Below are 14,907 nucleotides of genomic sequence, written 5' to 3' on the forward strand. Positions count from 1 at the left end.
GACATTACTCATAGGAGCTGAGCTTTAAAACAATAATCAGTTGAAATAACTCGGTAAAAATGATCCTTTTACATAAATTAGCAAGTAGGTCTAGTAACTCGAGTGCTAAAAAATTGTTGGAATGAAAACCTTCCAAGTCAATTTGAGCCATCTTAGGCCTCATTTTTTTGCTTCAACTAACCACACCCACTACTGATATTATCTCCACCAAAGTCACCCTTTTCTGAGTTTTGTAGTTGAATTGGACCTTTTCAAATTGATCTTAACAATTTTCTTCAACATGATCTCTTTTTGTCTAAATCCGATCCGAGCTAAAACAAGGACAGGAAGAGCACGCTTTTTACCATCAAATATTGCTTATGCTCCAATCTTTTCCGTCTGAAATCTCCACTACAATTTAGATAGAGAAAGAAAAAAAAAAACCCAAAATCAGAATCATAAAAAGAGGGGGGGAAAAAGAACGAAGAAGTTAACAGAATCTGCTACATAGCTGCAAAACTCTACCGATTGCATTAGTCATTAGATAAACCACAAGTTCACACTTGTGTGGTTTCACCTTTTATTTCTGCTCTCCCCCTCTCGCATACCCTTCAATTAGCCAAAAAGGCTGAGAAAGGTATCGCCCTCTCACATATTCAAGATCATTTCAACGAGGATCGGACATAATATCGAAATAAAAAGTGATCGAGTGGCGTATATTCATTCTCTTGAAAGTATAACATTATAAAATTACTGTCTCAAGTATTATCAATTCCTTCTACACAGGTATAAATGCTAATACAACCAACATGCTAAAAGAAGCCAGATAGTGCCATGATTTAGTTTAGCGAAAACAAAATTGACCGCGAACCAAATCTCATGACCGGGTGAACCTTGTGTAACATAGGTAGGCTAATTAGCGAACATCAACCAATTCCACATCAAACAGAAGCCATGAGTTTGGAGGAATCTTCCCACCAGCACCACGTGCCCCGTAGCTGCATCAAAAAATTATACATGAAACAAAGACAAAGATAGCAGTAAACAAATTTGATCATAAACTTTTGATTGAGCAACCAAAACCAGCCAATATTTTGTTATAAAAGATCGAACAAGAAAGAAGTAGTGCATCTTGTAATGCCAAAAAATGGAACCAAGTTTGATGACCTAAACTTGACATTAGACAACCATAGAATAGTCCTGCAAAAACAAGAAAATGACTAATTTATTTAACCATAGAAATCCATACCCCATTGACGGTGGAATTGTAAGTCTTCGTTTGTCTCCAATTCGCATCCCTGATTCAATACACATTTAAGAGATTGTAAATGCTATCAATTTAATAACAAAAAGTAGTGATTGTCATCGGGTGAAGTCCTAATTATTCAGGTAATTTACCATTAACCCCAACATCCCATCCTTTAATGACTTGTCCTAAACCTGCAAGACCAAATGCAAACAATCAATAACAGTACTAATCAGGCTTTATTCACAAGTGCATATTGATCACACATACCCAGCCGGAATTTAAATGGTGCACTTCCCACATTAGAGTCAAATATTTTTCCATTTTTAAGCTTGCCGATGTAGTGAACACTGACCTGTGCCAAGACATGACCAATTTTGGTTACTTGAAAAAACAGCTATGGAAATTGATATTTTATGGATCAATATTGTGGGGTACATAGACTTTTGCAATGATTTTACATCTACCATCAGATTTTCTCTTTTATTGTTTAAATATAAACAAGCACACATGCAGAAGTGGGTTAGAATGAGGAACCTGTTTCCCAGGAGAAGCTCTTTTGCCGTCTGGTTTGCCCATTGCCAACTCCTTGATAACTAATCCATTTGGAAAGTTCCGCACATGAGAAGACTTGTTAGCAGTTTGGTCCTCTTCAGATTTCAAAGAGGGTTTGGTCCCATCTGCTGTATCTGAAACAGTTTTATCTATATTTGTAGCCCCTTCACTCTCCTGGGCCTTCTTCTTCTTCTTCTTCTTATTCTTCTTTTTTGTTTTCTTCTCAGACAAATCACCATTTGCATCTACATCAATGCCCTGGCTCCTGCTTATGCAAACAGTGATATCCTCAAGTAACTAACATATAACTAGAATAAATTAAAATCAACCTGCCATAAAAAGTTCTATCCAACATGTTGCAGATAAGCCAATTAATTATTTGTTGTGTGTGTATATGTTGGAAGGCGAAGTAGTTTATATGCTTGCAGTCATCAAAGTCAATCATTGCTTTTGAGGTATCGGCGTGTGCATTATACACTGTTTTGCCTTTACAACTTGATTTAAGAACAAGAGTGCGCGTCTGTGCACATGAGCAAGCATGGGATGAACAAATTATGCAGACAAGATTTTTTGTACTCAGAGATGATGAAGAAACATTCTGGTTAGGCATACACATAATGTCCTGTATCTAAACAAATGTAGCAGGCGTGTGCATATAGATTTGGCCCTCTTAAAGCTGAGGAAAAGACACTCACATATCATTATGTAGCTTGTCATCGTGCTCATTCATGGTTGGAGTGACCTTGTTCAAGTTGGGACTTCTCTCCTCAAATTGGTTTTCCTGTGAATATTCCTTGAGCCCACTGGTTGTCTTAACTCCATTATCTTCTCCCTCCTCTCCCTTCTGTTTTGTCTTATTTTTCTTCTTTTTTTTCCTGGCAATGATTTGAGAAACCAGTTCAGCAAAATGATATGATGAATTGACTACAACTAGGTCCCTTGCTAGCGGGATACATAGCACACTACGACTAAATAAGTCTCAGAATTTCCTAGCTACGAGTCCCAGCAACAGTTTGTTGTCTCACCTTTCTAGTTGACTATCTTGGTCAGTAATCTTGGCTTTTCTTTTCTTCCCCATAGTATGATCACTGTCATCCTTCCCTTTCTTTTTCTTGTTTAGCTTCTCTGTCTGCTCATCTGCTTTTTCGTCTACTTCAACTTCAGGCTCTTGACAGGTGCCTTCTGGCTCCTGTGAGGCAGAAACTGGAAAGCCATCTTCATCTTCACTTTCAAAAATTGCGACACCACTTTTAACAACAGTGAGTTGTTGGGAGTTACTTTTTGGTTCAGAGTCATTTGACTGTGACTTTTTCTTCAGTCTCTTAAGCAGAGTTCCATCTGTGGGTTTCTGTTCATCCACTATCTCCTCAATTACAACTATAACGAGAAAAAGAAATCAACAAAAACATTAGGATCAATAGCCACCAATTTGGAAAGAAAACTGCTACTAGGTCAAGTTAAAACCTATGCAAGAAAGGTGACTGACATGTAAATATTCTTGCAGAACTACTATATTCATAACATGTATCTGTTCTAGAGTTGTCTTTTGATCTGGGAAGTTCATCATTCCTGTCTTTTCCCAAATTTTACGATAATAACATTCGACCTCTTCGACCAGAATCACATTTCTAATCCAACCACATCCATATCAAATTTCTTACAATATGTTTAACAAGCCACCATCATTAAATACCATATAGATCACACATGCAACAAGAAAATATATAAAGTCCTCTATGATGGCAATTAAATATCGGTCCCTTTTACAAAAACTATCCAAAATGGAAAATACCTCCTCTATTAGGGACAGGTGATGGGGGAAACACATCAAAGTCGTCGTCCTCATCATCAATGAAGTCATCATCATAGTCATCTTCACTATCGTAATCAGAAGACTCATCTGACTCAGTCTCAGCAATATCTTCCCCATAAGAATCACTTCATATAGTAGTATATGGAAAACAAAATAGCCAGAAGCATGTAAAGGGCAAGAACAAGTTAACACTAAACAAATTAAAATCAAACGTTATGTTTTAAAACAAACTCAGAAATTCTATAGAATCCAATTATAGATTCATACTTGATTCAATTACAATGAGGTAAACGAATAATCCGTATGAAATTGCACATAAAATATATGAAATTTGAAATATATTACCATAATTCTATGTGATCCTATTTGTTGTCACTTTTATTATTTTAGGAAGAATTCGCAACCTCTGTGAATTTACAAATGTATTTCATAAAAAATTGAATTTATCTTGAACATAGTTAAAAGGAATTAAAACAAAAGGATACGTATCATATTCAGCTCGAATGTGATCTCCATCTTCTGACACAAAGTAACCAGAGAGATGGACGCTTCGCGGGCCAATCACTGAGAAGGCTACTAAATCATCATTGTCCTCAAATTCAAGATTCAAAGGGCAACACTCATTTTTGTTAGGCAACAAAGAACATAAGTAAATAGGGTTCTTATGCCCTATAGAACACTGAAGTATAGTCTTCTCCGTTGATGAACCAGCACCTAATGTTGCCTGAATTATCATGGAAATTTTATGCACAATAATAAGCTGCCAAATTAGATATTAGAACATCAAAGTCACTTGAGAAAGTGGCAGTAGAACTTTTATTTATCAAACTAAATAAATTTTAAATATTACAAGCATTTACGAAATTCAAATAAATAAAACCATGAAAATTTGATTCAAACTACTTTCGAAATCCTTTAATTTCAATTTCAAAAGAAGAGCTGCCTGAGTCAGAATCAAGAAGCAATTCTTGAATTGGGTTCACATTAAAGAATGTTTAAAAAGTCAAACATTGTCAATTATTTAACCGACAACTGAATCACTAAAAGAGGTTTGTTTCAGAAGAAGCAACATACCTGCGTTACGTGCAGCTTTCCTCGGACATTGTCAGAATGATAAGGGTGTGGCTTTCCCGGTTTTACTTCAATGCCTGGTTTAAAAGTAAAAATGCAGAAAAATAAAAATGATTAATCAAAGGACAACAAGAAACATCCCATCCTACTTGGTTGCTGGGAAATCGCATGAACAGGAAAAAAAAAAAAACACGGCATTATTCAGCAATGAAAGACCAACTAATACCAACAACTCCTATATAACCTTATTTTAATTCGTCGCGAACTAAATAGTGCCTGAAAAAATTTTGCCTGAATGGTATACTTGGTGGCAGGAAAAATCATCGAAAGAATTCAGGAAAATTTTATAATCCTACAAACACTTGAAAAGATGGTAGTATAACACACTAAAATCGTTATTTCATTCTCGTGTTAATTTTCCAGCAATTTCAATGCCGGAAACGTCCAAGAGCATTCGCCATAGAAAATCAGAAGAGAAAAGAAGTATCAGAAGATATAATCGATAAAACAAAAGTTGACTCCCGTTGAATTATTAGAGAACTGACCCCAGAAACCCATTTCCTCTCCGTGGAAAGCAGCTCCTAAAACCCTAGGGTTTTTCCTTGCCTTCCTGCTTAAAAGCGCTGATAGTAATACGGCCTCGGGTTTTAAGTGCTAGACCTGCAAAGTTATAGAAACTTCATACCACCGCGTTGCAGAGAGAACACGTATCCGTGACCCAAACCATTGGGCCTGACCTATTTCTCACGTTTAACGAAAGAACGAAAGTAAGTAACCCAAACCCAAAGTGGCCCAACTATAAGTGATCTCAGTGGCCCACTAGGCCCATTAGGCCCACTATTATTATGTTAACGTTACGTTATAAATATACCTGCATTAAAATAATAAAAAAATCTACAATAAATTACAATTCTTCCAATTATTTTTTATAAATAAATAAATTTGATTTAAAAATTAATATTTATTCTATTTTTTATATTAATAATTAACTGAATATTTAGATATTATACCGTGATTATTACGTTATTTATTGAAAAAATGAATTTAATTAAAGTAGAAAATAAAGAACGTAGAGTTAAAGCAAATCCAAATTCGAAAGTAAATTAACTCGTAGTATAATGTAAAAGTGATCGTGTGGTTGGATTCCACCATACCTATAACCAACTAACATTTAATGAATGGCTCAGAATTAAACACGTGAGTTTATATTAAATGCAAAATATAATGATTGGTATTGTCTGAATATACAATGATTTATAATTATGATGGAATATATTATATCTTCCGGGGCCCCACCACACACCACTTGAGAGTGACTATCATACGAAGAAAAACAGGGCAGAGCTGCTCGTGTCGTCTACCTGGGCTCCCAGTATATACACACACGTACGTATGTTTATTCACATATCATGTGCATAGGGAGGTTCTTGGAAGTACCTCACTTTTTTATATTAGATAATTATGACCAGATATGCAATAAATTAATACATGAAATTATATTTTTAACAAATATAATAAAAACATTAACCATTTAATAAAAAAAAAATTATAAATATTTCACTATTATTTATTTTCTCTCACAAGCTCACGAAAGAATAATTATTAAAGTCAACATAAATTTTTAGTATAATATAATATATATTATTATATTAAATAAAAATCAAATATACAATTTTTACTTTGATAAGTTAAGACTATATATTTTCATAAAATGTGTGTATAGATTGATATAATATGTAATATTTTAGTAGAGTCAAAATGGGGGAGAGTCAAACAATTGAGTGGTGGGGATTAGAGCGCTAGAATGAATGGGTAGGATTTGATGGAGATGGGAGTATATAAAAAAGAATGAAAAAAAAAACAAGAAAAGGGGGAAAAGAGAGAGAGGTGGTCGACTTTTAATTATTCATAGCAATAAAGGTAAATAATCTCACAACACCCACTTCGATCACAAAAGTCATTAACAACCCTGACTGGAAATCGGCAATGGAAGAAGAAATGACCACCCTCATAAACAATCAGACTTGGAAGTTGGTTCCTTATCGTCCCGAAATGAATCTTGTTGGAAATAAATGGGTCTACAAAATCAAGACGAATGCTGATGGAAGTTTTCAATGGTATAAAGCTAGATTAGTGGCAAAGGTTTCCATCAAACACCTTACATAAATTTTCAGCAAATTTTCAGCCGAGTGATTAAGGCATCAACGCTTCAAGTAATACTGATTTTGGCAGTCACAAATGGGTGGAACATCAAAAAATTGAATGTGAATAATGTCTTCTTAAATGGAAACTAAAAGAGACAGTGTTTATGAAATAACCTAAAGGCTTCGAAGATCTTATACATCCCAATTATGTTTGTCAACTTAACAAAACACTCTATGGACTCAAGCAAGCCCCAAGAGCTTGGTTTGACAAGCTTAAATCCTCATTACTCAAATGGGACTTCAAAAACTCACAAGCAGACACATTTCTCTTTTTCTTTATCACTGAAACAATTAAAATCTTCATATTGATCTATGTTGATGATATAATTGTTACAGGAAACAAGCCTGAGAAGATGCAAAGCTTTATCAGTCAACTTCATGATTTGTTTGCATTAAAGGATCTCGGTGACATCCATCTTTTCCTCAGCATCAAAGCAACATGTGATGACATTGGACTCTTCCTCATTCAAACAAAATACATTGAAAAACTCTTTAAAAGAAACAACATGCACTTTACCAAACCATGTCATACACTAGCAGTGATTGGGAGTAATCTAACTGTTGAAAAAGGAGAGAACTGACTGATCCGACTCCCTACCGAAAAATGATACGATCTCTTCAATATATGACTAATACAAGGCCGGATATATCGTTCATCGTTAATAAACTTAGTCAATTCATATAAAGACTGACCGATATTCACATGAAAGCCCTGAAAAGAGTGCTCAGATATCTAAAAAGAACAACTGATATCGGCCTTCATATTAGACCCAACGACATATTAAACATCGGCGGGTACTCAGACACAGACTGGGATTACTCAAAGGATGATCGTCGCTCAACCTTTGGTTATTTCGTTTACCTTGGAGAAAATCTAGTTTCCTGGAGCTAAAATAAACAAAACATTGTGTCAAGATCAAGTTTTGAATCTAAGTATAGGGCCCTAGCTCATCTATCTTGCGAAATTGCTTGGTTGGAGTCCTTATTCAAAAAAATAAACATTATTATCCCACATACTTCGATAGTTTGGTGTGATAACATGAGCACCATAGCCTTTGCCAGCAATCCTGTCTTCCATTCTCGAACCAAACATATTGAAGTAGATGTTCACTTCATTCATGACAAAGTGACAAAAGGTGTTCTCGACATCAGATATGTGCCTTCGTGTGATCAAACCATCGACTGCTTCACTAAGGTTATATCACACACAAGTTAAGTACTTCCGAAAAAACTTGGACTAGTTAGGCAACACTAGCAGTGATTGGGAGTAATCTAATTGTTGAAAAAGGAGAGAACTGACTGATCCGACTCCCTATCGAAAAATGATACACTAGCAGTGATCCGACTCCCTACCGAAAAATGATATGATCTCTTCAATATATGACTAACACAAGGCCGGATATATCGTTCATCGTCAACAAACTTAGTCAGTTCATATAAAGACCGACCGATATTCACACGAAAGTCCTGAAAAGAGTGCTCAGATATCTAAAAAGAACAACTGATATCGGCCTTCATATTAGACCCAACGACATATTAAACATCGTCGGGTACTCAGACACAGACTGGGCTTACTCAAAGGATGATCGTCGCTCAACCTTTGGTTATTTCGTTTATCTTGGAGGAAATCTAGTTTCCTGGAGCTAAAATAAACAAAACATTGTGTCAAGATCAAGTTTTGAATCTAAGTATAGGGCCCTAGCTCATCTATCTTGCGAAATTGCTTAGTTAGAGTCCTTATTCAAAAAAATAAACATCATTATCCCACATACTTCGATAGTTTGGTGTGATAACATGAGCACCATAGCCTTTGCCAGCAATCCCATCTTCCATTCTAGAATTAAACAAATTGAAGTAGATGTTCACTTCATTCGTGACAAAGTGACAAAAGGTGTTCTCGACATCAGATATATGCCTTCGTGTGATCAAACCGTCGACTGCTTCACTAAGGCTATATCACACACACAAGTTAAGTACTTTCGAAAAAACTTGGACTAGTTAGGCGACACTAGCAGTTATTGAGAGTAATCTAACTGTTGAAAAATGAGAGAACTGACTGATCTGACTCCCTATCGAAAAATGATATACTAGCAGTGATCCGACTCTCTACCGAAAAATGATATGATCTCTTCAATATATGACTAACACAAGGCCGGATATATCGTTCATTGTCAACAAACTTAGTCAAAATCTATCCCACCTGAATATATAGAGAAAATCATTGAAGAAAGCACTAAAGTCAAAATAATAATAAACCCAGAATTTGAAGACTCGTTCGCGCAAGATCAGATGTTACTAGGATGGCTTTACAGCTCAATTGAGACAAACGTAGCCTCCAAATTGATGGGGCACTCAACATCAAAACTTCTCTAGGATGCCATCCGTGGCCTCTTTACAGTAAAAACAAGAGTAAATGTAATTTATTACAAGAGAGAATTCGTCAAAATGCAAAAAAGGAACTTGAAGATGGAAGAACACCTAAAATCCATCAAAGGCATCACGGACAACCTTGCACTGGCTGGTCATCCCATAACATTGGAGGACCTCGTCTCTCAAGTTCTTGCTGGTTTGGATTCTCCTGCATACAACCCACTGGTATGCCAAATCACGGAAAAAGAAAGCATAAACTGGGTAGAACTCCAATCACAACTGTTGAACTATAAAAGGTGACTATAACAACTTAACTCTACAACGACCAATCTTAGCCTCGGACGACCTTCAACTAATTTCTCCAGTATCAGAAGCAACAGGAACTACCAGAATCCTCTTTCTCAACTAACCAACAAAGGAGGAGGACGAAGCAATAATTTCAACAGAGGAGGTCACTACAACACCAGAAGAGGAGGAAGAAGCAGCGGCAACTCCAGACCAATCTGTCAAGTGCGCGGAAAATTGGGCACACTGCCGCGCATTGCTACTATCGATCTGATAATAACTATATAGGAGCTATTCCAAAAAGCTCCACAAAGGTCCATCAAAGCTTTATTTTTCGGCCTCCAACGAAAACAATCTCGAAGACTTAGTGTGGTATGCAGACAGCGGTGCCAATAACCATGTTATAGGTGATCCAAACATCATATAGTCGAAACAAACATATGGAGGAAATGAGAGTCTGATAATTGGAAATGGTGAGAAATTGCTTATTAGACACATTGGTAAGGCAAACATTTATACACCCAGAAGCCAAAAAATTAGCACTACATAGAGTGCTACATATTCCTAAAATCAACAAGAATTTACTAAGTGCATCTCAACTCACATCTTCTAACAATGTTGAAGTAATTTTTGACTCATCTTCTTATCTTGCGAATGACAAAGCCACCATGAAGGTGCTGCTGCTGGGGAAGCTTAAAAATAGTTTGTACTGCTTGGGCTCCTCGAAACCAACTCCCTTTCCTCATCCTCCCTGTCAAGCCTTGATCACCAACAAAAACAACCAAGACAGTAATCGAACCCCTGAATAAAAAACACTGCAGATGTGGCATAGGAGACTTGTACATCCATCATAAAAAAATTTATCTACCATTTTGAAATCATGTAATAAACACTTTAAATTCAATGAGAACCTATTTGTGTGCATGTCAACTGGGCAAGTCCCACCTTCTTCCTTACTTTTTGTCTTTGTCGCATGCAAAAACACCCTTTGAAATTGTCCATACCGATGTCTGGGGACCTTCTCCTCTCCCTGCATCTTAAGACCATAGGTAGTATGTAATCTTTATTGACGATTATAGTCGATTTACCTGGCTCTATCCACTCAAACAAAAATCAGATGTTCTTCAGACTTTTATCTTGTTCAAACAACAAACAGAAACCTAATTTGGAAAGAAAATAAAATGCCTTCAATTATATATAGGAGGAGAGTTCACTGTTTTGGCTCAGACTCTTCAAAATAGTGGAAGAAAAATTAGATACTCTTGCCCTTACTCCTCAACTCAAAATGGCCGAGCTGAAAGGAAACACATGTATATAGTCGAAATTGGTTTCACTTTCCTTGCTGAGTCTGGAGTACCACCAAGATATTGGCTCGATGCCTTTGAAATGACAATGTTCCTGATTAATAGAATGCCTACACCAATCTTAAATCAATCCTTGCCGCTTGAAAAACTATATCACAAGAAACCCAACTACAAACAACTAAAAACCTTCAGCTGTGCCTGCTTCCCTTATTTGAGACCATACTAAAGTCACAAGCTCTCATTTCATTCATCAAAGTGTGTCTTTCTTAGCTATAGCTCCCTTCATAAAGGGTACAAATGTTGTTTTCAATGAATTAGAATTCTCCTTCCACTATGATTTTGTGAACACTCATAAATTTGAAATGCCCTTTAGAATCACACTACCATTGTGGCTCAACATATCCTTTAACCTTTCATCAGCTTCACCCTTTTCTGGGAGCACAAGTAACCAAGACATCTTAGAAGCTACAACACTAGCATCCTCCCCTATGGCAAAGACTTCACCGCAACACTTACTAAGAGATTCTCCAGTTAGCGACAACATATCGCAACAAGAACCAGAATCCCCTTCGAATAAAAGCATGGTACTAGAAGAACAAATAGAAAAAAGAGTGTAAACATATGACACTTTTAACAGAAGCTCCGAAACACCAGATGATGACTAGAGCTCAAGTTGGGATCTTTAGACTAAGAAACATATCACAAGACTTTAATTAGCAACAAAGGTAAATAATCTCACAACACCCACTTCAATCACAAAAGCCATTAACAACCCTCATTGAAAATCGGTAATGGAAGAAGAAATGACCGCCCTCATAAATAATAAGATTTGAAAGTTGGTTCTTTATCGTTTATAAATGAATCTTGTTGGAAACAAATGGGTCTACAAAATCAATCAAGACGAATGCAGATGGAAGTTTTCAATGGTGAAAAGCTAGATTAGTGGCAAAAGGTTTTCATCAAACACCTTACATAAATTTTCACCAAACTTTCAACCTAGTGATTAAGGCACCAACACTTCGAGTAATATTGATTCTAGCAGTCACAAATGGGTGAAACGTTAAACAATTAGATATGAACAATGTATTCCTAAATGGAAAACTAAAAGAGACAGTATTTATGAAGCAACCTGAAGGCTTTAAAGATTTTATACATCCCAATTATGTTTGTCAACTTAACAAAGCACTCTATGGACTCAAACAAGCCTCAAGAGCTTGGTTTGACAAGCTCAAATCCTCATTGCTTAAATGGGCCTTCAAAAACTCACAAACAGACACATCTCTCTTTTTCTTTGTCACTGAAATAATTAAAATTTTCATATTGATCTATGTTGATGATATAATCGCTATAGGAAACAAGCCTGATAAGATGCAGAGCTTTATCAGTCAACTTTATGACCTATTTCCATTGAAGGATCTTAATGACATCCATTTTTTTCATTGACATCGAAGTAACACATAATGACATTGGACTCTTCCTAACCTAAATAAAATACACTGAAGAACTCCTTAAAAGAAGCAACATGCACTCTGCCAAACCATGTCTTACACCAACAGTGATTAGAAGTAATCTAATTATTGAAAAAGGAGAAGAACTGACTGATCTGACTCCCTACTGAAAAATGATAGGATCTCTTTAATATCTGACTCACACAAGGCTGAATATATCGTTCATCATCAATAAACTTAGTCAGTTCATGCAAAGACCATTCGATCTTCATATGAAAGCCCTGAGAAGAGTGCTCATATATCTGAAAAGAACAACTGATATCTACCTTCATATTAGACCTAGCGATATATTAAGTATTGTCAGGTACTTAAACGCAGACTGGCCTTGCTCAAAGGATGATCGTTGCTCAACTTCTGGCTACTGTGTTTACCTTGGAGAAAATCTAGTTTCTTGAAGCTCAAAGCAACAAAACATTGTGTCAAGATCAAGTGCCAAATCTAAGTATAGGGCCCTAGCTCATATATCTTGCAAAATTGCTTGGTTAGAGTCTTTACTCAAAGAAATAAACGCTATTATCCCAAAGATTTTGATAGCTTGGTGTGACAACATGAGCACCGTAGCCCTTGCCAGCAATCCCGTCTTCCATTCTCGAACCAAACATATTGAAGTAGATGTTCACTTCATTCGTGACAAAGTGACAAAAAGTGTTCTCGACATCAGATATGTACCTTCGTGTGATCAAACAGCCGATTGCTTCATCAAAGCTCTGCCACACACACAAGTAAAGTATTTTAGAGAAAAACTTGGACTAGTTGGCTGACCACTTCCCTTGATAAGTTTGAGAGGGAATGTGGAGAATATTGAACCGTTGGAGACTGGCTGTTATCAGCAAGCTCAAGAGGACGAGTGTGTAAACTTGTCCAAGTGAGCAAATGATCCCATTTAGCATTCCAACTCAACATCTAGGTTCCAAACAAAGCACACATGGCCAATAACTGGAACACAATCGTCCCTTCTTGCAAGCCATTGATGTCCTTCATTATCCTCTGTACATTTTTTTTTATCTTCTGCAAATGCTCTTTGTTTTGTTGTGGTGTGTGTATGCTTTTAAATTCTTGTAAGGAGCAGCCAAGCTTTATAAATTTAGTTGTTTTCTCGTTTGATTAATCAATGAAAATCAACTAAAGGTGTGAATTGTCCAGCTTTCCTCAACAACAACTAAAACAATCGGTTTCTTAACTATTTACAGATGCAGTGAGACTCAAGGCAAAACCAAAGTCCTAACTTGTGAGATTATACATAGGGAAAGCGAGTAAATAGAAAGATGAATGTTTACTGGATTATATAGGACATCTATTCATTTTATATTCTTGTAGTAAATAGAAATCTTTCATGAGTTTTCTTTTCTTTCATTAGTTACTTTGATATAGTGGAACTATAAAATGAATGATGAATATTTTGTTAGATAAACTTGATGATTATAATGCATAGAGTATAGTTGATTTGGATGACATCATAAGTAAGGTGTTTGAATATGATGTGTGTGTCATGAGACACCTTGGATGTCACATAATACATATATACACACACACACCATAATTTAATCGCTCATAAAGACGTGGGTAATGGAATTATAAGATTTTATTTTGATATTATTCAAAATAGTCTACTATAGGAATGTTTGCTCAAACATTTTAAATTAATAAAAAAGTCCAATATTAATGATATGATTATTTGTTGATATTATTAAAATTGAAAAGTCTGACTTTGGCACTTTCTAAATATTAATATTATTTTGAATAAATCATGAGATATAATTCATTTTAGTTAATATTATTTGTATTTGATAGAGTATTAGATAAATAATTTTTTAATATAAATTTATACATAATATAAAAATAATAATTTTTAAACTTTAAAATAAAAAATATATAAAAATATAGTGTATTTCGAATTTATAAACTCTCATAAATAAATAAATAAATATGATGATTATTCAACTAAATAATAATTGATAAATAAATCAAACTAGATATGAATATGAATGACATGTATATTATTTTAATTTTTTTTTTAAATGTATATAAATTTGAGAAGTCTATTACATGTTTCCATATTTCCAACATATGTGTATATATAATATAATATCAAGGCAAATTTTCATGAGCATTGACAAATTATGGGAATCTTGAAAACCATATATAATAAGTAATAAATGAAGTTAAAATTAAATGGGTCCATCAATATATATAGAAAAGCTAAAATGCTACTATTGAATTCACTAGTCCCTTAAATAAAATTTGCTTAATGAAGTTCTAATTTTATCATTAAAAAAAATGAAATCATGCTTAGCATATAATTAAATAAATAATCAAAGATTAAGAGGGTAGACAACGAAACTTGCTTTAGGTGAAAATGCCGTCACCTCTCACCAAAATAAAGCTACCTTTTTGACTTTTTTTTCCTTCATATTAATCCACGTCTCAGCCATTATATATCTTTATATGTGTGTGTGTATATATATATATATATATAATCAAATCTCGACGTATCATAAAAAGATTTGACCCGCTGTTTTAATCATCATGGTAATTTTTACACCATGTGGGGGGGGTACCAACTAAATGAGTA

At 35.1% G+C, this 14,907-nt stretch overlaps 1 protein-coding gene across 4 annotated transcripts; it reads right to left on the minus strand.

Moving 5' to 3' along the window:
* Window positions 1-261: 261 nt before the first annotated feature.
* FKBP53 (FK506 BINDING PROTEIN 53) lies at window positions 262-5,335 on the minus strand. 4 transcript variants are annotated; one of them, XM_088211381.1, is made up of 12 exons: window positions 5,210-5,335; window positions 4,668-4,741; window positions 4,079-4,353; window positions 3,573-3,718; window positions 2,806-3,157; window positions 2,476-2,655; window positions 1,763-2,045; window positions 1,496-1,580; window positions 1,378-1,419; window positions 1,229-1,277; window positions 873-977; window positions 262-390 (listed from the first exon to the last, which is right to left on the minus strand). In XM_088211381.1, the coding sequence occupies exons 1-11, from the start codon at window positions 5,220-5,222 to the stop codon at window positions 896-898; spliced, it is 1,581 nt and encodes a 526-aa protein (XP_088067507.1). In that variant the 5' UTR covers window positions 5,223-5,335; the 3' UTR covers window positions 262-390; window positions 873-895. The 4 variants fall into 4 exon arrangements, with proteins under 4 accessions (XP_088067507.1, XP_088067506.1, XP_088067508.1 ...); XM_088211380.1 differs by having other exon boundaries at window positions 276-390; window positions 851-977; XM_088211382.1 differs by lacking the exon at window positions 262-390 and having other exon boundaries at window positions 669-977; window positions 4,079-4,317.
* Window positions 5,336-14,907: the final 9,572 nt, after the last annotated feature.

Source organism: Carica papaya, chromosome 9 (genome assembly GCF_054855325.1).
Source record: "Carica papaya isolate Zhongbai chromosome 9, ASM5485532v1, whole genome shotgun sequence".
In the NCBI taxonomy this organism is placed as follows: Eukaryota; Viridiplantae; Streptophyta; class Magnoliopsida; order Brassicales; family Caricaceae; genus Carica; species Carica papaya.

What these genes read in the sequence shown, in the direction of transcription:
- FKBP53 (XM_088211381.1), bottom strand. An exon ending in ACCTGTCCCTAATAGAGGAG is followed by an intron (nt 3,158 to 3,572) that starts GTATTTTCCATT and finishes TTCTCGTTATAG; the next exon opens with TTGTAATTGAGGAGATAGTG. An exon ending in ACAATTCCACCGTCAATGGG is followed by an intron (nt 978 to 1,228) that starts GTATGGATTTCT and finishes TTTTTGATGCAG; the next exon opens with CTACGGGGCACGTGGTGCTG.